At 56.2% G+C, this 25919-nt stretch overlaps 3 protein-coding genes across 3 annotated transcripts in view; 1 reads left to right on the forward strand and 2 right to left on the reverse strand.

The window, feature by feature from the left end:
* LOC111139128 (ZFP92 zinc finger protein) overlaps nt 1-1493 on the forward strand; it is a 4233-nt gene extending 2740 nt beyond the window's left edge. The window contains exon 5 of the mRNA XM_022491284.1: nt 1324-1493. Within this exon, the coding sequence (XP_022346992.1) occupies nt 1324-1493 (170 nt within the window). The remainder of the gene's footprint in view (nt 1-1323) is intronic.
* A 9823-nt stretch (nt 1494-11316) lies between these two features.
* On the reverse strand, nt 11317-12826 carry LOC111139152 (three prime repair exonuclease 2). The gene has a single exon (XM_022491309.1). The coding sequence runs from the start codon at nt 12330-12332 to the stop codon at nt 11622-11624; it is 711 nt and encodes a 236-aa protein (XP_022347017.1). The 5' UTR covers nt 12333-12826; the 3' UTR covers nt 11317-11621.
* Nucleotides 12827-14594: 1768 nt separating this feature from the next.
* LOC111139151 (HAUS augmin like complex subunit 7) overlaps nt 14595-25919 on the reverse strand; it is a 28191-nt gene continuing 16866 nt past the window's right edge. The window contains exons 5-10 of the mRNA XM_022491308.1: nt 22078-22169; nt 21525-21683; nt 21315-21411; nt 20558-20782; nt 19423-19537; nt 14595-14764 (exon numbers count right to left, since the gene is read on the reverse strand). Coding sequence (XP_022347016.1) covers nt 14694-14764; nt 19423-19537; nt 20558-20782; nt 21315-21411; nt 21525-21683; nt 22078-22169 — 759 coding nt within the window. The 3' untranslated portion in view covers nt 14595-14693. The remainder of the gene's footprint in view (nt 14765-19422; nt 19538-20557; nt 20783-21314; nt 21412-21524; nt 21684-22077; nt 22170-25919) is intronic.

Consider the following 25919-nt stretch of genomic DNA (forward strand, 5'->3'; position numbering starts at 1 on the left):
CCACGCGCTGGGAGCGGTCGCTGCGCCGAGTGCGGCCAAGCCCTCCGGGCCCCGCGGCGGCCGGGCCGGCCCCAGAAGCCCCGCGGCGGGAGGAGGCCCGCGGGGAGGAGCGACGGCGGGGCGGAGGGCGAGGCGGCCCCGGGCGACGCGGGCTGTGCGGCGGCCCCCCGCGTGGTGTGACACGGCCGGGCTTCGAAACGGGGCGCCTGGTGCTCCTCTCGGCCCGGCGACGGTGCCTGCAGGCGCTGCAGCGCGTGCTCCCGGGCCCGTGGGCCTCAGGAACCCCTGCGACGGCGGCGGGGGGGCGGGGGCGGGGGCCGGGGCCACCCTGTGACGAGAGCCCCCGTCCCCGCCCCCAGCCTCCCGCACCGGCGCCCTGGGTTCCTCTTGCGAGACCGTGGGCTTCAGCCCCAGACTGCTTAGTGTTTCCGGGTAGAAGCACTCCGAGCACTTTAATCCTTTAAGCGCCTGTCAGCGGAGGGGACTTGAGGGAACTCTGCGACTGGACTGTGGCTGGACTGTGTGACGTAACCGCAGACTCATCAGTTCAGAAATTGTCTGGAAATGGACTTGGGCAAAGACGTTCGTGGCCTGCCCCAGCCGGCTGGTCCTGCCGCAGGAAGTGATGTCTCTGAGCCTGCCGCTCCACGGGAAGGAACAGGACACCCCGCTAGCACGCTGAGCAGGGACCCCTTCCTTTCCCGGGCCACTTGTCCTTGTGCCTGAGAGGCACAGCTGCCCACGGGTTCTGCCGGCTGCTTCTCCGAGGAGCCGCAGCACCCAGCTCACATCTTCCCAGAGGCCTGGGGCAGGGCTGCATACGGGGCCACTCTGGTCTCTCACGGGAGGGGACTCCAGGCAAGGCGTGTTTTCCCTGCCCACCAGGCTCACCCTCCTCACTGCCTTCTGCTCCCCCAGACCCCACCAGCGAAGACCACCCTGGCCTCTCCGCCCCACCTCCCCACTCTCAGTGCCTAGAGCTTCCTGCAGCGCTGCGCTCCGCCAAGGCGCGGTCCTGCGGGAAGACAACAAGCTGGGTTAGGGATTCGCATAGAGCTGCGGGCAGTGGCTCTCTCGTTGGATCTGCCTTTCATATGACATTTCTTATAATATTGAAGGTTCAGCTGCTTTGAATATTTTCGCATTCAGGAGTAATGTAAGTTAAAGATAGAGATTTTTGCCTCATGATTAAATAAGACTCCCCCACCCTGTGAGAAGACCTCAGGCAAGAGAAAGCCGGGCCCCTCCTCTCCCCCCTCCTCCTCAGCCCCACGGAGACAGGGCGGCTGGCAGTGTCCTCACCGGCTTGCCACCTCCTTCCAGCCTTCTTCACTGCCAGGCTCTCTGGCAGGCAAGTGGTAGGTCCCCACTGGGCCTCCGAGGAGCACGGGCGCCTACCCTGCCACACAGGGGAGGTTCGACTGGACATCAGGACAGTGAGGGGAAACCTGGAGATGCAGAATTCCTTCCGAGCAGGCATCTTGGAGCTCTGATCACTAGGATGACCCCAAAAAAGAGAGATACAGGTAGACAGAAACAAAGACATAGAGAAGTTTGATCTAGCTATATCAAAAAGAGTTTGATACTATTTATGGAACGTTCTAGAGTTCTTATATCTTGCTTTTATCTCATAGCCCCTTTCACTGGGTCTGTGTCCCCTTGTCCTTTGACTGTCTTCTTTGTGTCACGTTCATGTTTGCTAGCACTTCAGAAACATGTGAAGTGAATATGGCCCCCTTAGCACTTTACCTCCAGCCCCGTCTGAGGGGGTCGAACGGATCTGCATCTTGGGGTTCTCCAAGGGAAAAAGAAGTATCAGCAACAGTGTCTTTGAAGTCCATGGGCAGGTCATTGGGAAGCATGTGTTTCCCTGAGGCACAGACGATCTTTGAAGGCAGGTAAGGGGTCAGGAAACCAGTCCCCATGCAGAGCAAGGAACAGAGGCAGGAAGCCACACACATAGACTCCGCTCATTCGGTTCAACTGTGGCCTGACCAAGATTGGGACGACAACCACCACGTGAGGGGAACCAGACAGAGACCAGATCCATGGGCTCCCGTGTCCGTTTCCATCGCTCTCATAAGTGAACAGCATGTGACGTCATCCCATCTGTTCCACTGGACAAGCCAACTTCACTTCTACCGTGAACTCCTTCGCTCATGGGACCCATACCCAAAGGTGACTGGCTACAGGGGGTGATGTACAGGTGTTTTCAGCAGAGGGTGCTGGACATTTGTGCTCTGGTTTTGGAGCACCCAAAAGGTTCCAGGGTCCCCAAACGCTTACCCAGATAAATGACATTTAAAATAGCAATGCATCTTTTTGTCAGTTCTCTGTCTAATTTTGCTTGTCTTCATGACATTTTCACTGCAGTGTGATTATGAGTGTCATTTTCTCTCCTGTGTGGAATAAAAGCCAGACCACTTGCTCTCTGACACTTTGGACCCTTTGCAAGAGCTGTTTAAAGGCCGTGGCTCTACCCCCATGTAACTGCTATATTGTCCTGACTGAATTCATTTACTTTAGGGGCAAACAAATAAGGAGGCTCTAAGAGTGCTGGCCTTGAACAGAGTCCTCTCGTGCTTTAAAGTGAGCAGATAGCAGTTGAGTTAAAGGTACCAGGAAAGACTCAGTGTGGAACTGAGGGGGCAAGCCGAGAGACTATGTTTGGGTGAAGGTAAGGCAGAAACCTTGGAGGACGACACACCTGGGAATCAAGGGCAGCCATCCGAGGCCGGTGGGACACCGTGACTCGGAGACCAGGAAGGGCAGAGCGGCACAGCAGCACCATGAGAAACACAGCTGTGTCTTCCCTTCAGTTGCTTCTGTGTCTTTGGGCAACATGGCAGCACCCACACGCCCTCCAGTGTGGACCCGTGCAGCCCCGCGTGGGTCTGGACACAAGGCGGCTCCGCCTTCACCCTTCCGGCTGGCGCTCGGGCAGTACGGGCGCGGCAGGATTGCCTCTGCCACAGACGACTCTCCGACTCCCCAGGAACCACTCGGGACCTTCAAGCCTTTCCCCAGCCTGAGGGACACAGCCGGCCCTCACCCGGGGTGCTGACTGTGTGTCTTGCTAGGTAGCAGAGGTGACGACTGCGGTCCTGAGGCCAGAGCAGGGGTGAGTATCAGGGTAGTAGAGGTCAAGGGACTTCGGGCAGAACTGAGGGAAGGAGGGGAGCCCACATGTGGTCAGGAGCCCTGGAAGAGCAGAGGGGTTTCTGCAGGATGGTTGTGGGGTCCCTGGGAGCACAACGCAGGAAAGCCTGGGATGCCGGATGGAGGAGTTTGGTCTCTGGTTGCTGATGAGGAGCAAGTTTTTGTTAGCATGAAAGAATTATTCTCAGATGGAGGAGGGAAGTTCACATACATTATAACACTGTCATCACCCAGACGGTTCCGATGTCCATTATGTGCGGAGCCATGACGGTCCGGCGCAAGCAGCCGCAGCCGACGTTCTCAGGCATCCCATTTGCCGCGGCGTTGCCCACGGGTTGCCTCCGACACAACGCTAGGGTGTCTGTGACTTCACAGCATGGGGCACACCCAGGTTGGGAAGTCACGGCTTCCTCATCTCTCTTACATAGAAGTGTAAGTGGCATGTGTATCTTCAGATAGTGACCATAAACACCCAGCACCCCAAAAGTTACCTGCCTCCCTGCACTGCCGCCTCCCTGCCCCTCCTGGCTTCCCATTCCCACAACCGCATTGGCGTGTGTGTCGGTCCTTCACTTCATACTGCCAAGCACCGTTCCACTGGGTGGATGGGCCACGAGACCTCCTGGACACTGGCTGATGCACTTTCGGGGTGTTGCCCGCGTGGGGCCATGACATTCGTGCACAGGGGTTTGTGGGGATACGTGGAACTCTCATGTCCCTCTGAGCCACCCATATATCTTCTTTGGTAAAGCGCTCAAATCTTTTGCCCATTTGTAATTGATTCGTTTGTCTTTTCATGTGGTTGTAAAGTTCTAGATACAAGTCCTTTGGCACACATGTTTTGCAAATATTTTCTTCCAGACTGAGGCTTGCCTTTCTATTTTCATAACAGTGCTTTTTGAAGAACAGACGTTGTTTTATTTTGCAGAAGCCCAGGGAATGGATTTTTTTAATTTTATGGCTTGTACTTTCTGTGCCACGGTTAAGAAGTCTTTGCAAAACTCAAGTCACAACAGTCAGGCCCTCCGTCTTCTTCCGGGAGCCGTGGAGCTTTTGCTCTTACATTTGGGTCTTTGACCTATTTGGACTTCATGTTTGTGTGTGATGCGAGGTGAATTCACAATTTCCTTGTCTTCCGTGCAGGTGTCCAGCTTCTCCAGCTCCGTCCGTGGCGAAGGTGATCTTTGCTACTTGTCCGGCAGACTTCCACTTAGGTCTCAGCTGGAACTAGGTCACATGGCCACACTGCGCTGGAAAAGAGGCTGGGGAAAGCTGGGGACAGGACTGTCATGACCTGTCACCTGAGGCTGAGCCCACTGACGCCTTGAACAAAATTGGGGTCTTATCCCCAGAGGAGAGGCTGGGATGTAAATTGGGTGATGTTATGGATTGAATTATGTCCCCCCAAAAGCCATGTTGAAGTCCTAGCCCCCAGTGACCTCAGAATTTGACCTTATATATGAATAGGGTCTTTGCAGATCTAACTAGTTACGATGAGGCCCTACGCAGGTAAACCTGGATAATGTCATCTCATGATGTTTAATCCACATATCCATATCCACAGAGAACCAATAAGGGCACATTCACACGGTCCAGGGTTTAGGATATGGACAAACCTTTCGGATGCCGCCCCCCTCGGCCCACTATAGACAGGAACATGCTTGGTGTGTCAGAGGCCATGTGACTGGGAAGCCAGTACTGAGTCCCTTCTCGCTCCCCGCTGGGGCCCAGGACAGAAGAGGCACATGTGCGGGAAAGGTCCGTGACTCCCGGCTCCTTCTCCTCTTTCTCCGCAAGCAGGATTTCCAGGTTCTCGACCGAACATCCCCGGCAGCCACGTAAACTGCTCCGCACACCCAGGTTGCTGGGGTCAGAGAGCAGAGGTGTTGCTAGCCGTCAACAGCCGGCCCACCTCCTCCTACCACCCTCCTGCCTGGCAGCCCCGGGACCCCTCCCTGCCACCACCACCCCGTCATCCTGGGTGGCTGGCCCAGCACTTCCTGCCTTCTCTTCCCTGCCCATGGGTCAGGCCCAGGGCAGCTGTGCAAGCTCTTTCCAAGACTCCTGTGTCTGCCAGGCTAGTGGAAGTGAGAAGAGGTGCAGAGACAGCAGGTAGGGGAGCTGAGTGTGTGGGGGGCTGCCCCCTGCATCCAGCGAAGAACCGTCCTAGTGGGAGTCTAGGCGGTTCTGAGGACACCCAGCATGCTTCAGGCCTGACGCTCGGCATCGAAGAACCAGCCTGTAGCTCAAATGTGGCAGAATTTTCCCTGATGGAAGGAGACCTTGCTCCTGGCCCTTTCTCAGAGCACTTGCATGAGAAACCGAAATAAGCCTCCTGCCAGCCTCAGAGCCCAGGAAGGTTCTTCGCAAGGGTCCCAGAGGCACCTCTTTGAAACGCACTGTCGAGGAAGGTAGGCCCCTTGGCTCCCGCTCTAGCCTCTGGCCACCTGCCTGCCACAGAGACAAAGCTTTCAGTGTCCTTAGGATAAAGGCAATTCACTAGCCCAGATGGCCACCCTGATTACCAGGCGAACTTGCCATGAACCAGGATGGGCGATCTTGTGGTGTACCTGCGTGGCCTGGTGGGCAATTCCGTTTAACACTTCATAGTCACATTGTTTGCTTTCTTTTCCACACTTGTGAAGAGGAATGTGGGTGAGCACGACCTTTAGTTTCTCCCAAAACAGGCAGGGTTCAGGGGGAGGGGGCCGAAGTGAGAGGACGTAGATCTGGCACAGGGATGAACGCGGGCCCACGGAAGCACCGGCTTCTACCCCCCACCCCTTGCCTGTCTGGGACTAGAGACGGTCGCACTTTACACCACTTAGGAGACCCCAAGAGCTCGGGCTGCATCTGAGGGAGGATAAAAAGGAGATGGAAACTGAGCAGCTTTGTATCCGTGTATCCTAACTCCCCTGCATGCCTACGGATCATACGCAAGGTTTTATACACTAGCCAGACCCCAATAAAGCTGGAAAGAAAAATTAAATTAAATTAAAATTCTAAAAACTTTTAAAAATTAAAAGAGAGATGCCTGGAATGCCAGCCAAAATACAAGAAATAAAGAGAAGGATCAGAAAGGAAAGACGTTAACAACCGATTGAAGAAAACCCCCTTGAGAAGACAAAGGCCCCTCAGCTCCAAACCAGATTGCCCCAGAGCTGGGCCGTGCCTGGTGAACATTCCTGAACTCCCAGGAAAACTGGAACCTCCTAGAAGCTTCCAAACAAAAGAAATCAGCCACAGCAGGAGGGGATCCGAGTGAGCGGGCTATCCAGGCAGCTCTGGAAGCCAGAAGCTGGAGACGTGCCTGCAGGCCGGGTGGTCGCGGGCAGCCCTGCGACTCCCTCCCCCAGCCAGTCACTCACCCAGCAGGGGACAGGAAGCTCAGAATATACGTAGTAGAAGAAAAGCTGCTGGACCACACAGGGCAGAGGCCCCAGGGAGCCTCGGAGCCTCGGAGGGAGCCATCACCTTGCAAGCTGGGCAGTGCTGCCTCCGTGTGGGGCAGAAAGCCCAGAGAACAGGCGTGGTGCTGGTTCATTCTGTGTGTCAACTTCGCTAGGCTAGGTTTTTGGTAAAACACCACTGTCAGTGTCACTGTGAAGGGAGTTTTTTTTCTTTTTTTAGGCGAGATTAACACCAAAATCAGTAGACTCCGAGGGGAGCAGATCGACCTCCATAAATGCGGCTCTTCCCTGAATCTGTAGCCCCCAAAACTGTGTGGGCCCGTTTCCTGGTCTGTTGCTCAGGAGAATCCCGACTGATACAGTTATAAGCCTGGAAGCATGAACACGCAGCTACTAGACAAGCCAATGAACTGCAGTTATCACGGGACAGTTTCACATAGTGTCACAGAATTGGATCGATGCAGTAGACAAAACGAGTCGGAATGTAAAGGAACCAAACAGTACAATTGTCAAACTAGGTTCTGGAGAAACACAGGAAAGTGCATGAAAGGAGAGGCAGTTTTTCACAGTCTGTGGAACAAGTTTTCAAAGTTATTTATACATTTGGCTTCTCTTGTGGGTTGAATAGCTCCCCCCCACACCCAAACAAAAAGACATGTCGGAGTCCTGACCGCCAGCACGTGCGAGTGTAACCTTATCTGGACACGGGGTCTACCCAGAGGCGATCGAGTTATATGAGGTCGTTACGGTGGGGGCCTGAGCCAACAGGACCGGGTCCCTCTAAAAGGGGGTCATTTGGACGCAGAGATGGGCACGCGGGGGAAGGCCACGTGAGGAGGGGGACAGAGCTCAACGTGAGGCTTCCCCAAGCTCAGGAACGCCACCGATGGCCAAGGACCACCAGAAACTAGAGAGGCCCGGAGCCGACGGTCCCTCAGAGCCACCAGGAGGAGCCACGCCTGCCCACACCTGGATCTCGGACTTCGGGCCCCCTAGTCTGTGAGGGAAGGGATTTCGCTCGTTTGAGCCACTCGGTGTGGGGGGCTTGGTCATGGCGGCCCTAGGAAACTCATACTGTCCCCAAACACCCTTAAGCAACACATCCTCAGACCGTTACCCAATACAATTAGAAATACACAGTAAGAGATGACCACAAAGTCTTGACAACTCAGATAAGCTCTACTCTGCAAGCTTTATGTCCGTGAAGACGTGAGAGCAAAATTAGAAACACCCGTAATGCAAAGCAAAGAGGGAGATCTCACTCAGGGAAACGTTAGTCTCTGGCCTCAGTTATTCAAGATGGAAGATGACAAAGGAACGTAGTTTTCCTCTTCAGAAATTAGAGGAAAAGAACAAAAACTAAACCCAAAGAAAATAGATAGATGGAATTAATAAAATTAAAAGTTGGAGTTAATGAAGCAGAAAACCAAAAATTTAAAAAGAAAAAAAGGATAAAGGATAAATCAAAATCTTGTGTTTTTCCCTTTGTAAAGACCAATGGAATGTATAAATGGGAAAGGAGCTACTGCTGCAAACGCTGAAGAAACAGAAAGACTCATGGCAATACACCTGAACCCTTAGAGGAAACTGACTTTACAGACCGTAACACAACGTAGAGGCGCTAATGATTTTTTAGAGCAGCATCTGATGAGACCCCATTTATGCAGAATCACAAGCGCGTGTGTGTGTGTGTGTGTGTGTGTGTGTGTGTGTGTATGAAGTGCAGCTAAGTATGTGGGAGGGGCATCTGTGAGGAGTGTGTTTGCACTCCCGTGAGCTGGTGTATGCGTGTGCGTGGAGGTGGGTGTGTGCATGGGGAGGGACGTGTGAGTGCGGTGCACGTGCATGGGCTAAGGCGTAGAAAGCAGGGTCCCCACAATGCCAACGCGCGAAACCCTCTCACAGACACTTGTCTGCCCTATAGGAATTCTGCACAAGGCCAGGCTTCGCAGGAAGCGCCAACACCCAGTGGTCTCCCTGAAGAAACAGCGTAATTACCGTGAGCATCCCCTACCTCCAAAGCTCACGGGTGTGCTGTGCTTTGTCCCATCTGCTGGGCGACACACGGGCTGGGTCCAGCCCGGGACTGGTAGGAATACAGCCGCCACGAGCAGTTACGTGTGAGTCTGTGTGTGGACACACAAACTCATCTGTTGGCTGAGTGAGTACCTAGTAGTGGAATCACGGGGTCATGGTGGCAGATGCACAGCGGCCATTTTAAGACGCGGCCCGAATGCCCTCTACGGTGGTCGTATCCTCCAACATTTCTACCGGTTCTTCGGCGTCCTCGCCGACACTTGCCACCAGCAGACTTTTATCTCGTAGCCATTCTAATAGGTGTTAAATGTCCAGGAATTCTGAGAGCTGATGGTGAAACACCACCATTATTAGAAATGAAACTATCTCAACGTTCACCTGTATTAAAAACAAACGGGATACTCGGAACTCATCACGCCCTATTTCACCAGCTTACTGCCATCCGCCTGTCATCGCCAACAGCACGGCGCGCTCCGATGAGTCTCTCCCCGGCCTCGCGTTCCATGACATGGTGCTGGTGCCTGGAAACTGGCCTGGTGGACGGACTGACACCACCATGGGACTTGGCATACGCTACAAACCAGGGCTTGGTCCTTTATTGCTTGGTTGATTGTGTAAACTTGAGTCTGTAGTCATTACATTGTGACTAGCAGAAAAGGGGGGGGTGTGATATTCTTCCAGTATCAAAAACTATGCTCTAGTTCAGCAAAGGTGTGCCTCGTGTCACCAATGAACATGGGAAGTTCCCATGTACATCTTTGTTTCGCTTCCTCTTATTCATTAACACAAATGAAAATAGCAACCAACACTTACGTGGGAGCCATACTCGTGTATTTACATCCTTCGTATCAGTAAAATTGGAAACTACTCACTAGTGTGGATATGTTCACATACATGCATACCGAGAGACACACGCACACATACACAGACCCACACATTTTTTGCTTTCCTGGAGAGCTGCTGTCACCCGCCCAGCCTGTCTGTGCAGCACAAGAAGGCACCAGGTTTGGCCTGGGAGGGTGCCTGAGGCCAGGAGAGCCCAAGGTGGGCCCAGAGACCACTCTGGGCCAGTGGCAGTGGCCACGGATCAGGCCTCTCCTGACTTGCCTATTGAGTGAGAAAGGGACCCTCTTGGCATCAGCACCTCAGCTAGATAATGGAGACCCAACCCAGCTTGGGCACCAGGGATCTGAGGGTTCCTGGCTGCCTCAATCCTGGCGGTGCCCCTACTCTCTCAGCCCCGGCCTGGTGCAGGCTCTGGGGCCAAGGGCCCACTCTGGCCTGGCCTGTGGCCCTCTGCCAGGTGGGTGTTCTCCTGCGCAGGGAGCCAACCAGCCTTCCCTGGGAAGCCCAATAGTGCACAGACCACACTCCCTAATTAGCTCCCACAGGTCCTTCCCTTACTGTATACCCTCGCCCACTGCTGCCATCCTGTCCTTGGCCAGACCAGGGACCAACCGAGGGCCAGACCCTCCAACCGAGCCCCAACCCCGTTGCTCTTCTCCCCCTTAGTAGCCATACTCCCCCTGAGGCCTGCTATGGTCCATTCCCCAGAAGGCAGCCCGAGAGGCACTGTAAAAACACAAATCAGATTTTGCCCCTCTCCTGCCTACAACTTTCTGTGGCTCCCCATTACCCTCGGGGCCAGCCCAGACCCCCTGTCTGAGGAAATGGGCATGGCCCCAGGTGGCCACTGCCTGTGTTCTGACCTCACCATTCTACCTCACACATTGCTGTCACTCTAGTCACTCTGACCTAGTTAGAGTAGCCCCAGTGGGCCTGGCTGGCTCAAGGCTTTGCTCCTGCGAGTCACTCTTGGGTGTGGCTGCCCCACCCACCCCAGCCCTTCTCATCTGCTCTCCGTCTCCCAGACATCCCGCCCCTGCCTTGCCCCATTGTTTGTGACACAGGTGGGGCCCCAGAGGCAGGTCAGCTTGCTCCCCAAAGCCTGGCCAAGCCATAAGGGACACAGGGCCCAGGACAAACTCCTTCCCAGGTGCTGCCGTCACGGTACTGGCCGGTCCTCCTCTCCTGCACACGTCAGGCGCCCCTCAGCCCAAACGCACCAGGGGGCCCTCCTAGAGACCAACTTGCACATGTAAGGCCCTTTCTGCATATGTGCCTGTGTGCAAAAGGGGGCGCCTCCCGATTTCTCCCACACCCGGAGCAGGTCAGGCACTGTGCTGTTCTACGGGCCCATCTTTCATCCTGTTGCCACCACGCAGGGCAGGGACAGAGGCTTCGGGAGAGGAAAGAGCTGCCCAGGATCCACAAGGGGCAAGAACTGGAGCTGGGCTCTGCGCCTAGGCGGGCACGGGGCTCTGCGGGCACAGCACCCCGGGCTCCCTGGAGGCTGTCCTCCGGTTCCATCCCCAGCTCAGATTCGGGGCCAAGGCAGATGATCCTAAGGCCCCCCACCACCAATTTCCTGAGCCTTGGGGTGACGATGCAGGGAGTGGGTGATGAGCAAGACAACAGCAGACCAGAAGAGGAGAAGGCCCATGGTGGGGGACCTCCAGCTCTGTCCGTCAGCCCCCTGGATCAGCCTCTGAGCAAAGGATCCTCACCCATACACCCACCCACCATGCACACCGCCAAGCATAGGTCACAAGGGGGCAGCTGGCGGGGGGGGGAGCTCTGCTCTGGCCTGGCTCCCCGCCTGCCCCCTCTGCGCAGGGCGTAGAGGGGCAACAGGAAACTCGCTGGTGAGTGGTTGTTGATGTTTATTGAGACCAGGTGAAGGGCGGGAGCCTGCAGCGGCAAACCACTAGAGCACAGTCTGGGGGGCCGGGAGAAAGCTCTCAGGCCACAGGGCTACACAGGCCAGGGCCAGGAGCAGGCCCTACACACATCCAGGGCTAGCGGGCTAAGAGGACAGGGAGGGACAGCGGGGCACTGGTCTGGGGCTAGCTCCGGGCCTCAGAGCCCGACAGAACGGTCAGAGCCGGTGCTGCCCACGGCGCTGGGAGTGGGCCTCATCCCCGCTGGGGGGTGGAATCGCCGAGCCCCTGGCACTCAGGCTTCGAGGCTCGGGCCATCAGGTGGCACATACATGGGCTCAATGTGGGCCCAGCTTCGGGCCTGCTCGTCGGCCCAGCCAAGCAGCTCGGCAGCCCGGTGCAGAAAGACCAGGAGCAGCGTGTGGACATCGCCCTCGGCCGAGTGGGCTGCGCTGGGCTCCGCCTGGAAGTAGCGGCGGAAGAGGCTGCCCAGGCTGTAACCCTTGCAGCCCTGGGCCCTGGTGCCGTGGCTGTGGGCGCGGTCCAGGCTCCGCAGCGCGGGCAGCGTGTCCAGGCAGACGGTGTCCACGGGCAGGCGGGCGCCCAGGCGCCGCAGTTCCGTGCACAGCAGCGGGAAGTCATAATCAAAGCCGTTGTGGGCCACGAGACAGAGGGGGCCCTCCTGGCGGCTCAGGAAGGCCTGCAGCGTCCGCACCACAGCGGCGTCGAAGCCAGCCTTCCGGCACCGGGCCAGGCTGGCACTGCTCAGGCCGGTGATCTCGCTGGCCTTGGCCGTGAAAGGGCGCTCCGGACTCATGCACAGCGTGAGCTTGTCCAGGACCCGGGGCAGCACAGGGGCACCGGCCTCATCTCGGTCCGGGTTCTCCAGGGCGGAGCGGTGCACTGCAAACAGGGATATCTCGGCCACCTCAGGATTGACACTGGGGAGCCCGGTGGCTTCCAGATCCAGGAAGACGAAAGTCTCTGCCCGGGGTGCCTCGGACATGGCGATGTGCTCACGGGGACAGCAAAGCCTAAAGCTGCCAGGGCAAGAGGCACAAAACCTGAGGGCCAGAGTGATGGGGCTGCCTGGGCCCAGCCACACACAGCTGATTCCAGGGCCAATGTTCCAAGCCCCTTTGTCCAGGATGAGGCCTCCTAGGGCCTTGGCACCCTCTCCATTCTGTGCCCCAGTCCCTCCCTGGCCACTGTCACTACTACCAACTAGTAAACAGCAAAAGGTAGGGCCGGTCTGCACAGATCCCGGCCCGGAGGCCTCTGCCACCTGCCTCCAGGTACCTGAGAGGCCAAGTGCACCAGGCCTGTGTCACCAGGGACCCAGGGAGGGGCCAGCCCGGGATGGTATCTTCACTGAGACACCTTGGCTAGGAGCCTGCAGTCCTAGGGTCATCTGTCGGGAAACAGGCAGCCAAGCCTCCTTGGTTTGGCCTCCTCTGGCCTCCCTGGCACACCAGGTGCCTTCCCCAACTGGGCCACCTGCCTCTGGGCTCCTGGCGGCTGTCCTCACCGACCCTGCTGCGCTGGCTTACCTGGGGCGGGTGCTGGCCGGCTTCCTGGGCTGCTGGGCACCTGTCTCCACACAGGCTGCTCCAGGCGGCCTTTAATCAGTGGCCGTGGCCCGCCCCCAGTTGCCTGTTGGGCAACGAGGAGGCCTAAGGCCGCAGGACCTGTGCAGCCAGCTCACCGCCCCCTTGCTCACTCACAGGCTGCTAGACACACGCCCTGTGTTTACAGATTGGAAAGCAGGCTCCTGGGCCACACACAGCCTCCCCACAAGCCGGGCCACGGGCTGGAGGAACGTGTCATCACAGGCTCAAGGAGGAAGCACGAGCCATCCACCCAGCCTGGCCTCCAAGTCTGACCGGGGCCAGGACTTAGCAGCTGAGCTGGGGCGACTCCCAGCAAGGTGGCAAGTCCCTTTCTCCAGAGCAGAGCTCCACCCGTGTCACAGGGACCAGGCTGGCCCTCATGAGGCTAAAGAGAGCTTGGGAGTGGGCAAGGGGTGCCGGCATATGCCGTGCTTAGCCAAGAAAGGGAATGGCGCCCTCGGGATGGGACCCGGGTGTCACCCCAGTGACCTCAGACACTTTCCACGCTGCCTGGCTCCCACAGGCTCTCACAGGCTCGCCTACCAGCAGGAAGGGAAGATGGTATCTGTTTCACGGGCACAATGACCCATAATATCTAAGCAGCCTTTAGCAGAGGCTGCCAGGAAGGAGGAAGAGGCGAGGCCTCACCTGGCAAGCCACGTGGGCTCCAGCTGAGCCAATCCTGCCCCACCAAATGACGAAGGATGAGCAACAGGAAAGGTGGGTGTACGAGGCTGCCTCTGCTGCACCCCCAGCCCCGTGGGAGCGGGAGTGAAGGCCAGCCCCTCAGAGCCCAGAGAAGTGGGCGACATTGTCCCGAGGACCTCGTTCCGGAGCGAGACATGTCAGCCCTCGGCAGTGGGTGCCCACAGGCCCAGCCTCCTGCCAGGGGCACAGGCAGGCAACTGAACCTGGGCCTCCGCCAGTGGTCTCCTTGCCTGCAGCGCCCACGGGGGACTTGACGAGGTGAAGGCACAGAAACAGGTGAGGCCCAAAGCCAGGGCGGGCCTCTGCAGTGGACCAAGTGTTGGGAGGGAGGCCCCTCCTCGAGGGCCCTTTGGCCTGTGGCTGGGCTGAGGGAGGCAGAGGCCCCACCAGTCATGCCTGTCCCCGTGCTTGCAGGGAGGGAGGTGGCCGTGACAGGTGCACTGCTCAGGGAGATACTGGGTCACCCTGGGAAGCCCAGAGAGCAGCTTCCTGGACAACTAGTCAGGATACCGGCAAGAATGCCCCAGGCCGGTGTAGGGAGCCCTGGGGAGGAAGGAGGGGGGAAACACGGGCCCTGGCCACTGGATCCCAGATGGGGTGGGTGCCCATGGCTGGGCCGTGGCCCTCACATGGGACCCCAAAGGCCAGTCACAATGGATGCAGCAGGGGGCAGTCAGGTGCCACGGCGAGGTGCAGACTTCAGGGGCTTGACATCGCCCAGTTTAACTGGGCAGGGAAAGGGACGGAAGAGGGGCACGGCTAGAGCCGCCTGGGATGGCAGGAAGCCCACAGCCAGGTGCGGCCCGGGATCCAGGGTGCCAGCCCGGGAAGAGGAGCCGACGGAGCAGTGGGGCGCCCTGGCCCCTCAGCTCCGGCCAGGCGGCAGGAGGAGGCAGGCGTGAGGCAGCTTCCTGGAACCCGAGCCTTCCTTTCTCTCCAACTCACCTCTGCCTCCTCCCTCCTTCCCTCCCAAGCTGCTTCTCCTGCCCGAGGCTGGCCCTGCGCCCCCCGCCCCCTGGCTCTTCGGCGTGGAGCTTCCTGCTCACAGCCTACTCCATGCCTTTCTGCAGACTGTCACGGAAGATCTTGTATTTCTGGGTTAGTTCTTCCATTTTGGTGGCTGCAGAGAAAAGAAACAAAACGAACAGCAAAGTGATTCCTCGTGCTTCCCAGCCTGGAAGAGGCCACTGCCTGCCCCCGCCCAGAGCCCTTCCTCAGCCCCAGGCTTCCCTGCGCCTGACCCTCGGGGGGCCTGCAGCCTGGGCGTCCAACTGCCACTGAGATCCCGAAGCTGCTGAGCCGGGAGCTGCTAGGAGGTCGGGGGCTGAGAGCAGAGAATGGAAGGCCCTGGGGGCTCCAGGCTGAGCCCCAGGGCTGTTTCTACTCCCTGGGCCACAACCCTGCCCACCCCGACCCCCACCACAGAGCCCAGGAGCCAGGGGCTCTTCCGAGCCGCAACTGAGGTCCTGATGCAGGTAATGAGCGCAGGGCGCCAAGTACAGGGACTTCCGCTCACTCCCCTACCCCACCCGGGGGACTCGCTCTTCCCTTTGGTTTCACAGGTTAGTGGTGCCTTCACTTAAATGCACACCTATTCCGTCCTCCACCAGCCTGCCTCTCTGCCTCCAGTCCGGCCCCTGCCCCCCCTACACGGCAAGGTCTTTAATCGACATTTGGTCCCACCTGTCCAGAGGGGGACACTGAGGCTCAAGCATCATGCGGTGTGCCTCAGGGTGACGAGCAGGCCCCAACGCCCCTCCGCGCCCCTCCGCTTGTCATCAGCGCTCCCGCTGAGTGCACTCGACTGTGCTTCCTGTCCCCATCACCTTCCTCCTCCCGTGGGGTCTTCCTAGGTCCCTTCCGGAGTCCTCCGCCTCTGCCACAAACCCCAGCCTGTCCACTCTGCCTCCTGGGGCCGCCTCAACGCTGGGTGCCCCACCAGCTCACACGTCCTGGGATATCTTGGCCAGAAGCCAAGGAATTAGCCTCCGGAGGCCACAGTTCACGCTCTGAAAGCTTGGACCCCGGCACATCGGGGTTCCAGCCTCTATTTCTCCCTCCTCCTCCTCCTCAGCAGGGCCTGCTAGCCACTGGGATTGGCCCTCATTTTGCTGATCTATGCATTTTCTCTCTATTCTTACACACTTGTTTGCCTGCTCCTGCTGTCCTGCCCCCACAGAGCTATCGCCCTTGATTTTTTTCAGCACTCTGGCAACCACTTTTAACTTCTAAGGGTCTTTGCTTGTTTTCCTCTTTGTTGTTTTCTCATGGTTTTCTAGGTTAGGGTGTGCTGGGAAGCTCTCATTTCTGAATGACTTTTCCAGGTCTTTCTTCTCTGTTCCATGGTGCTGGGCCAGGCTGGGGAGAGAAGGCCTGGGAAGCTGCTGTGCTGGTCTCGCCTCGCTCTGGTGGAGACACCTGTGTCCCACGTCCTGCACAGCGTTTCCCAGCAGGGGCTCTGCGGGCGGGGGGGGGGGGGGAACAAGGCAATGGACATGGCCATCATGTCATGGACACTTGCACCAGAAAAAAGTGGGCTTCAGTTGGGATTCCAAAGCCATGCCAGGAGCCTGGGTTAGCCATTTATTTCAGTCAATTTCTTTATGAAAGGACAGGCAAGAGTCTCACTGGGGGCACCACTCTGTACAGACTGGCCTTGCTCACACCCTCTGCTTCCAGCCCATTCCCCACTGCCCCCTCCCCCTGCCCCACAGGGCTGCTGGCCACACAGTCCTGGGACAGCAGCCCATCTACCAGACAGGCCCCACTCTTCTCCCCTGGTCTGTGGCTTTCTCCAACTCTCCGTGTTGGTGCTATCAACTCCCCTCCCATGCTCTCCGCACCAAGGCAAATGGGGCTTCAGGTCCACTCAGCAGAGATGGCGACTGGTGAACAATGATGAGAGAAGCGGCCCAGTCCATGTCACCAAGGCCCTCTCCACACATGCAGCAGCATGGCTCAGGACACAGGCCCAGCGGGCACACCCAGCCCCCCACTGCAACGTGGGGATGTGCTACCAATGGAGCCTGGCTACTGACACACAGAGAGGTGGCCCAGCCTCTTGTCCTGGGGAGGGAAGGGCTACAGACGCGCAGACCTCCCATAGCTGCAGGTCCTGAAGAGGCCACAAGCCGAAGCCTTGGGTTCGGTCAGGTGGGACACAGGGAAGGCGGGAAGGCCGTTCCGACTGGCCCTGGCATGGAGTCAGCATGGACTGCTTCCCTGGTGTGTCTGTCTGTGGCCCAAGAACTCATCTCAAACAACATCTGGAGGGGCCGCACTTTCCCTCCCCTCTCTCCAGACCCACCGAGGGGGCCAGGATCTCAAGGCTGAGTCTGTGGGCCACCCCGCAGAAGGAGGGGGAGGGAGGGGTTCACACAGCTCAGACGTCACGGTTAGCCCTCCAGCAGTCCTGTGAAGGACACTAAGGACCATCATTCCATTAATGATGGCATTTTATTAACAGCAATTATGTATAGTGGCGGGGGGAGTCACAGTGACAGTGGTGACTAGGATAAATGTTAGGACAAATCTTAAAATGGATGAGCTTGTGGCAGGTCTGTCAGAGAGAAGAGATCCCGCGAGTACCCGGTATATATGTGGCAAGGCCAAGGCGGCTGGCTGCCCGCAGAGAGGGCTGGATGGCAAGTCCACACAGAGGGAGGGCTCAGAGGCTCTGTGACCTTAAGGCACTCCTTGGGGGTGCCCTGCAGGTAAACATTTACAAGCAAACGCCAGGACTTGGGAGCAGGTGGGGAGTGGGGGGTCCACAAGGGCTCTGAGGAGTTCCGCAGGCCTGGCAGTCTAGAAGGCCACATGCACACCCAAGGCTGTGCCAGTTCCCAGGAGAGGACGGACAAAGACCTGAACGATCGCCTCTGGCTGACCTTGAGGCTCAGAACAAGCAGGAAGTGAAGGAGAAGGAAGAGCCATCAACTGAGTGCTGATGAGAAGCGAGGCTACCTATCCGAGAAACTCGGCGAACTCCGAAAGGGAGAAAGTCAAGGCCATCTGCACCAAGACTGATTTGAATCTGACTGTCCAGAGCCAAAGACCAAGCGGCTCTTGAGCCCCAGAGGAGCAGAGGGCCCATGGAAGGGTCTCCACGGGGTCCGCAGCTGGGTTCACATCACATGCCGAACACAAGATTCCTACCCAGCTCTTTAAGAGTTTGCCAGCTACGGGGCGATGAACACAAACAAATGACAGACAGGCATGGCAGATGAGTCTCCCAGAGACGTCACCACCGTCTGGTTAGGATGGCAGCTAGCCGTCAACGGGAAAAGACACGTGGGGCTTCCTAGGGTGTTATCATGTTCTAGTTCTTGACCTGGGTCATGGTTACACAAGTATTCACTTTAAAATCACTTGAATTGGAATAAAGGGGGTTGGCCAGAGCGCAGGGAAAATACCCAACTATATCCCATTCCTATTCTACTCCCTCTGAATTGAGGTTCCTCACTAAGCACTATTTCTCTTATAAAAAAGAGCTTTTCTGAATGCATATTTCCATAATAAAACGGTAAATTTACTCAGAAGAAAAGTTTAATTGAAACTAAATGCAGATCCCATCCGCCCCATTCAATAACAGAAATGTCAGAAGAATCCGTTCTGGCACAGAGGCCACAGTTAGCCAACAGGGACGGGCCTCACCACCACGACACCGGGAGCCCCATCCTCAGGGCACAGTCGATGATGGGAACACACTTTATGTCTCAACACGTTTCCTGCATCCTTTGGCAAGCTTGCCAGGGGGAGGGGTGCATTACCCGTGTTCACTAGGAGTATCTGAAGACTACAGAGCAGGAGAGAGAAAAGAAATGAGTAACACCGCCTCTGATTCCAACACAGCGTCCACATCCCGGCTCGCTCCCCACAGGGGTTCTTCTACATGTCTGTCCTTTAGACAGGGGAGATCGGCCTGCAGCTTCCCTTTGACATTCTGTGCCGTGCAGCTCTATGTCGCCGTAACCAACCTTGGAAACAACAAACACTATCCCACCATAATCATACACCATCATTTACCAAAGCACCTCCCAACGTGAAAACCTTGGGCTGTCTCCATTTTCTGCTATTATAAGTCTTGTAACAGCATCATATATAATAGCAAAAAGCTGAAAATGACCTATAGGCTGGATAATAGAAAATGTTAAGCAACTTATAACAAATACCTGAACAGAAGTGTGTTTGACAATTGAAAACGTTACTTCCAGAACATGGGAAAATGCTTATAATATTTTTTTAAGTTATCTCTACATCCAACGTGGGGCTTGAACTCACAACCCCAAGATCAAGAGTCACAAGCTCTACTAACTAAGCCAGCCAGGCACCCCAGGAAAATGCTTATCATGTGGTCCCAGGAAAAGAACATAATATAAAAGTGTGTATGTGCTGTGATGATACTTACACAAAAAAATAAAAAAGGATGAAAGGATAAAAAATAGAGATAAATAGACCAAAATATGAATATCAAACATCTCTGGGCCACCAGGTCATGGACTGTTTTTAGTAGACCTCTGCACAGCTTGGGGTCATCCCAATTTTCCCACAACTGTTTTATTTTATAATCTGTAGAAAGCATTTTCCCCCCAAGGGAAGAAAAACCTTATGCATCAGAAGAGTAAGAAAGTGGGGGACGGTCCCCAAATACTCCCCAAATTCTGGTGGAGCAAGAAGCAGCCGCATGTGAAGCAGGCACCAGGCCGAGGCGCACGGGGACGGCCCTGCCTCTGACCATGGAGCAGGCAGGCCCAGCCCCAGCGAGTGGCAACCACATACCTAGACTCATGACAGAGTTGTTGCTGCCCCAACAGATCTGCTCGCCTTGCTGCCGCTTCACCATCTCCACGGCTTTGGCCGAGGTGTCTGTGACCTCCATGACCACTTTCAACAGCTGGGAGGGACAGAGAGAGGGAGGCACATAGGCATTAAACGCTGGTGGGCTGATCTGCAGAAGCCATCTCCTGCCTCCCCCCCGGGTTCGCACCGAGCATGTGCTCTTCCCCAGACCCTCAAGCACGGGGTCTTCACCCCCAAGAACAGCCCCGGGAGAGGAGAGGACTACCAGGAGCTGGAGAGTCACTGATCAGAGCTCTCCATCCTAAGTTCCTTCTTCCAGGCCCAGTGGGGATGCCACACAATTACGTGTCCCATCCCACACTAGTAGCCAAGCAAAGCCACAGGCACAGTGGGAAAAATCAATGTCCCAAGATTAACAAAAGGGGAGGGCCTTCCTGATGAGAAAGGAATGTACCCTCTCCTGCCCTGCTGGCAGAGCTGCAAAGGACAGGCTGGTCAGAGCTTTGGAAGTCTGGGAGTCTTCGTGTTAAAAAACCAAGACAGTGCTTGCTTCAGCAGCACTTAAACTAAAATTGGTAAAAAACACAGCAAATATGGCGGAAGCCCTGAGCCGACATCAGAGTGTTAGCTTGGACTCCAGGGGTCTGAAAGGCGGAACAAAAAAATGAGTAAGTAAATATTTATGTGGTCGACTCAGCATTGTGAGGCCACTTTTTCCTATGTGAGCTGGGTCAGGAGCACAGACTGGCAAACATCTGTCTGTGTGTCCGGCAGAGTTCTTGGTCATACACAAGAATGAACTAGCCATGACACATTCGGGCATCACGTGAAGACCGAGTGAGACCGATACAGCGACAGAGGCTAGGAGCTAGGACCCAGTGCAGGCAGGACAGGCCCAGGGTCTTGGCTCAGCTAACAGCACCCCAAAGTGCAGTGTGACGGACTCCCAGGGGAATCCATGCCAGCCCTCATCCCTTCCATGCACCATGAGAAGCGCCCTCCCCACCTGCCCCAGGCCCCAGGCCGAGGCCAGAGCCCAACTGCACCAAGCCCCTCCCAGTACATCCGCCAGCTGGGAGGGAGGGGAAGCACAGGAGGAAAGGGGGATTCTTACTTGGCTGCACGATGTCAGAGTCTGGTACACGGCCTGGATGATGGGGCCACACGGGTGGAGGTAGGGGCCTGGGCGCGGGCAGCACTCACCCAGCTCGTCATCATAGACTTGAAGAAAAGCCACGACGAGCTGGTGGAAGTCTGAGATGACCAGGCGCAGCTTCTGGTCCAGGGTGCTGGGGTCAGCCGCACTCACAGCAGCCCCCTGCTTGTGCTGTGCGAAGCACTGCAAAGCCAGAGGCAGAGGGACCCTTGAGGCTGCCTTGCTCGCCCCAGGGCTACCAAGTCTCTTCCCGCACCAGATACACAGGACCAAAGGCAAAAAAGAGCAAGTGGGTTTTGACCAAAGCTGCCACAGGCCTCTGCCTGTGGGGGCCACAGCCTCCTCCTTGGGAAAAGGAGGAGGCCAGGCCAAGGGCTGCTGGGAAGGCCACTTATAAGAAAATGCATGAAAGCCCAGACGCCAGGGCCCAGTGCATCGCCTGCAGGAGGCAAATCCTTTCCATTCTTCAGAAAGCCTTCCCACATCTGCCCGAAGTTTGCCTGCCTCTCTCCTTCCCATGGGCTGAGCACCTACAGCATTCTAGAACCCACTGAGCCCTGTGCCTATACCACCTCAGTTCCGCCTCGTAACACATTCATGGTAAAGGTGGGCCAGCTGGGCCTGGGGAAGCAATACTCCCTGCCCTGAGCCACGAAGGGCCCAGTCAGGCCCTCCCACCCAAGCACCACAGCCTCCAGGAGCTGGCGCCCCTCACCTCTGCCCTGAGCATCTGCAGCATGGCAGCACTCTCCCGCAACTTCCCGGCCAGCTCCGTCACCTTCCCCTCCTCAGGCTGCACAGGGGGGCTGGCCCTGCAGGGAGAGAGAGGGCACATCTGGCTCAGAGCCACGCCAGGCATCAGATCACCCTCAGGCCACACGTGCAAGGGCTGGTCTCAGGTGACGGAACCAAGTGGGACACATACCTCGGCCAGTCAGTGCTCTGCTGGTCAAGGAGTGGCTGCATGTCCAGGGGCCACAGGTCACACTCTGGGCTCAGGAGTGTCTGCAGGCGGGGACCGGAGAAGAGCTCCCCCAGCAGTGCCTCATTCTTCTCTCTGGTGCCCTCTAAGTGCTCCTTCACACTGCCAAGGCAGCCCCAAGGCCACGCTGTCACTGGCCAGGGCATGGCCTCCAGGGACTGTCCGCAGACTTGCTGAGACCCCTGGCCAGAGGGCAAAGGGAGCCCGGGCAGGGGAGCCAGGAGACGATGTCTCCCCTAGTCCCTGACCTGCTTGGGCGGCCGGGACCGGGCCCCGGTCCTTCAAGAGCCCACCTTCTCCGGCAGGTGAGGCTGGACTCACCCCCGACCGGGCCAGTGTGTAGCTGTGCTGCCCACGCGGAAGTGAAGACCCCAGCTGGAGATGCACCTGCTGCTGGGCCTAGGCACCCCGTGGGCCCCCTAGCTTCGCCAGCTCCACATAAAGCTCCAAGGGCGCCCACCGGGCCTTCCTCAGAGGGCCCATCCTGAGCCTTTACCTGGGGCAGCTGGAGTATCCGACAGTCAGGCTCCGGACGGCATCCAGCAGCTGGTCCAGGAGGTGCAACTGCTTCTGGGCGCAGGCCCGGCCCTGGGCAGGGAAGGGCGGGCGCGCTCACTAGCCGCAGGGGCCCCACCCCACACCCTGCCCTGCTGGGGCCGCTGGAAAGGAGCGCTTGGGCCGGCAGCATTTACGACTGGCTTGGGGACTGTGGTCACTGAGCGCTCCCAGCCTCACGAAGGGCCCAACACGCATCCCCCAGCGTGGCTCCTTGGGAGGCCTTCCCCACCGGCCTGGCCCTCGGCTGCGTCGAGAGAGGGGACTCTGGAAGCTCATCAGCCTAAAACTGGCTCCTTGGACCCATCACTGCCTCCTGTTGCCTCGTCCTCCCAGTCTGCCCCAGTGACAGAGCCCAAGAGACACACCCGCACACAACCCTGGAGCAGAGCTGAGGTGCGGCGCACGGGACACGGCCTGGACAGGAGGCAGCCTGGGCAGAAACGCGAGAGCAGCTATCACACAGGACCCCACAAAGCCTTGACCAGCGGCCAGAGCTGGGACGTCCTGCCCGCTGCCCCCTCCTCAGCACAGCCCTGACTCTGACAGCTGCCCCCACCCCAGCCCAGTGCTCACCAGCAACCCTCTTCGTTCAGCCGCGCTCGTATCTGTACTGAGATGCACACGCCAGGAAATGACCCTTTCTAAGGCTCATTGGTTATCAGGACAGTCACAGAGCTGTGCAGCCACTGCCATTTGCTAAGTCCGGGACATCACCATCACCCCAAAAGTGCTCCTGTCCCCACCCCCCACCCCCACCCTAGTCCCCAGCACCCATGGATCTGCCTCTTCTGGACACTTCCTATAAATGGAATCTCACGTGTGGGGGCTTTTGGGACCGGCCCCTTCACTCAGCATCACGTTTTCAAGGTCCCTCATTATTGCTGGTTTGTCCATTCCCCAGTTAAGGGGAATTGGGGTTTTTCCCTACTTTTTGGCTCTTAAGCAATACTTCCCACTCCGGGACAAGTTTCTGCGTGGCCCTACAGCTGACAGCGGAAGCGCTGGTCACGGGGCCCCTGCGGGGCTCACCACTCGGAGGAGCCGCTGGACCATGTGCCCCTGTGGCTACACCGCCTGGCGCTGCCCGTGTCTGTCTGCTCACACTCGGGGCTGTGCAGCGGGACCTCACCGCGGTTGGGTTTGCGCCCCCAATGACGGGCGGCACCTGAAAACATGCTCCTTGGTCATTTGCTGATCTTGGGAGAAATGTATTCGGAGCTTCTGCCCATTTTTGAGTCGGGTTACTTGTTTTTTTCTCACAGAGTTGTGAGAGTTCTTTGTACACTCTGGATGGTAGACCCTTGCCAGATCTATGACTGACGAAACTCTTTTCAGTCTGTGGATTCTCTCCGCTTTCTCGATGTCCTTTGAAGCACCAAAGTGGCTCACTTTAGTGAAGTCTAACGGATCTATTTTTTTTTTCTTTTTACTTGTGCCTTCAGTATCAAAATTACTTTTTAAAAATATTACGAACTCACGGATTTGAGTTCACAGAAGGGGCTCAGTCTGCTGCAGTCACTGTCCACGTGTAACGCGAGTCTCGGGTATCTGCCCTGTTCTCTCGTGTGACAAGGTGCTCCTGACACAACTGGTACATTTCCTGCCCCAGGCCTGTGTTACAACCGGAGTGTCATTGTTCTTGGCCTTTTAAGAGGCCAAGAAGCAAGGAAATACAAAGAGCAAGTAAATACATATATATCCACACACTGTTTTTTAGTTAAAATACATTAAAAGCTCACCCTGATATTCCCAGCTCAAATTCCAGACTATGGGCTTTGACCAAACCTAATGATCTTATACCTGTACCCCAGCTCCCAGCTTCCAATATGCTGACATACATTATTTTTTTGTTTTTATTTTGTATTCCATAAAAAAGAATGAAGTACTGATCCATGTACAAATATCATGCTAAGTGAAGAAGCCGTTACAAAAGGCCACGTGCCGTATGACTCTGTTTATGTGAAACAGAGACAGTAGAGTGATGGGGGCCAGGGTCTGTGGGTAATAGGGAATGACGGCTTAATGGGCACGGGATCCCCTTAAGGGTGATGAAAATGTTCTGGAACTAGATAGATGTACTTAGTGCCACTGATTGCACCCTTAAAAATAGTTCAGATGGTGAATTTTATGTTATGTGTATTTCACCACAACAAAACAATGTTTTTAAAAAAGAACCCTTCAGAGCCTGCTGGGAAATCTTTTTAATGGTCAAAATGGTAAATATTGGGGTGCCTGGGTGGCTCAGTCAGGCGTCTGCCTTCAGCTCAGGTCATGGTCCTGGGATCCTCGGATCAAGCCCCACATCAGGGTCAGTGGGGAGCCTGCTTCTCCCTCTCCCTACAACTGCCCACTTGTGCTTTCCATCTCTCTAACTAAAATCTTTTTTAAAAGGTAAATATTATGCTATGTGCAATTTACCACAATGAAAAAAATCTTTAAAGATAAAAAGGAAGAGAGGGATTAGAGTTCCAGGTAAGACTGAGGGACCAGCTTCCCCCACCCAGTGAGCACCCACACCTAGGAGTGGGACAGAATGTGTGTGTTGGGTGTCTAAAGTCTTAGAAGACCAGAGTCCAAAGTTACCACTGAGACTGGTGATGACTTACCATGTTCTCTCCTCTGGTCTCCCTGGACCTGCACTCAGCCTAGGTCAAACCCAGAAGGGAGCATAATGGTACAGAGAGCTCCAGAAAAGGAAACCCCTAACACTCAGGGAGAACAAGGGAAATCCCTGGCCTTCTCTCTCTCTGCTCTACGACCCCAGATGCCAGGCAATGTCATGGCAGGGGTGGCAGCAGCAACAAAGGTGACAACAGAAAACTGCTCTGGGAGCAGGGAACCTTCCTCTCCATTCAGTGGAGCTACGGTGGGGGGAGCGCAAACCCTTCACTGCTTCTTCCACTCTGCCCTCCCACCACGGTGTTACAGTCACAGAAGTGGCTAGTTTATGGCTGTGGGACAGCAAAGGATGGCCCTTTCCCCAGAAGCCAGATAGAACCAAAGAGAAGACAGGAAGGGAAGATCTAAGGAAAGTAACCCTACAAATTTGTTTACAAATGCCTGGCCTCACGCCCACGCATGCAGGGGTAGATCTGATCTTCATAAACATCCTAAAGAATGATTACAGGGGAGAGGTCAACAGCCAGGTCCCAGGAGACTGTCGGGTGGTGCGCACGCAGGACAGGGCCAAGCAGCAGCACAAAGGCTGCAGACACTGAGCTGACGCTGGCTGGAACCACAGGCCAGAGGAGGAGGCAGGACGTGCAGTTTAACCCTAAGCGGGTCACGTGCCTGCTGAAACACAAACACCCACATTCCCCGTAAAATTTAACAAGGCCCAGAGACAAAGTCATAGTCAGGAATGTCCGGGATGCAATCCACAATTATTTGGCACATGAAGAAGACCGTGAAAATCTCAACTTGCACAAGAAAAGACAATCAGCAGACACCCATCACAAGACGGTGCAGATGCTGGAATTCCCTGACAAAGTTAAAGTGATCATTACAAAAATGCTCAGTACGTCACCGCAAACGCTCTTGAAACAAAAGTTAAAACAGAAAACGTCAGCAAAGAAATTTTTTTAAAAACAGGAAATATCTTTTAGAGCTGGAAAATAGAATAACTGAAATAAAAAACTCACTTGTGGCCCAAACAGCAGATTGGAAGGGACAGAGGCGAGAGTCAGTGAACTTGAAAATAGATTAACAGAAACTATCCATTGTGAGCAACAGCAAGGAAAAAAACACCGAAAAAAATTAAGAGCCTCATGGACATGTGGT

This window comes from Enhydra lutris, unplaced genomic scaffold, assembly GCF_002288905.1.
Source record: "Enhydra lutris kenyoni isolate GAN:26980312 unplaced genomic scaffold, ASM228890v2 scaffoldscaffold96, whole genome shotgun sequence".
NCBI lineage: Eukaryota > Metazoa > Chordata > Mammalia > Carnivora > Mustelidae > Enhydra > Enhydra lutris.

What these genes read in the sequence shown, in the direction of transcription:
- LOC111139152 (XM_022491309.1), bottom strand. Translation starts at nt 12,332, where the DNA reads ATGTCCGAGGCACCCCGGGCAGAGACTTTCGTCTTCCTGGATCTGGAA.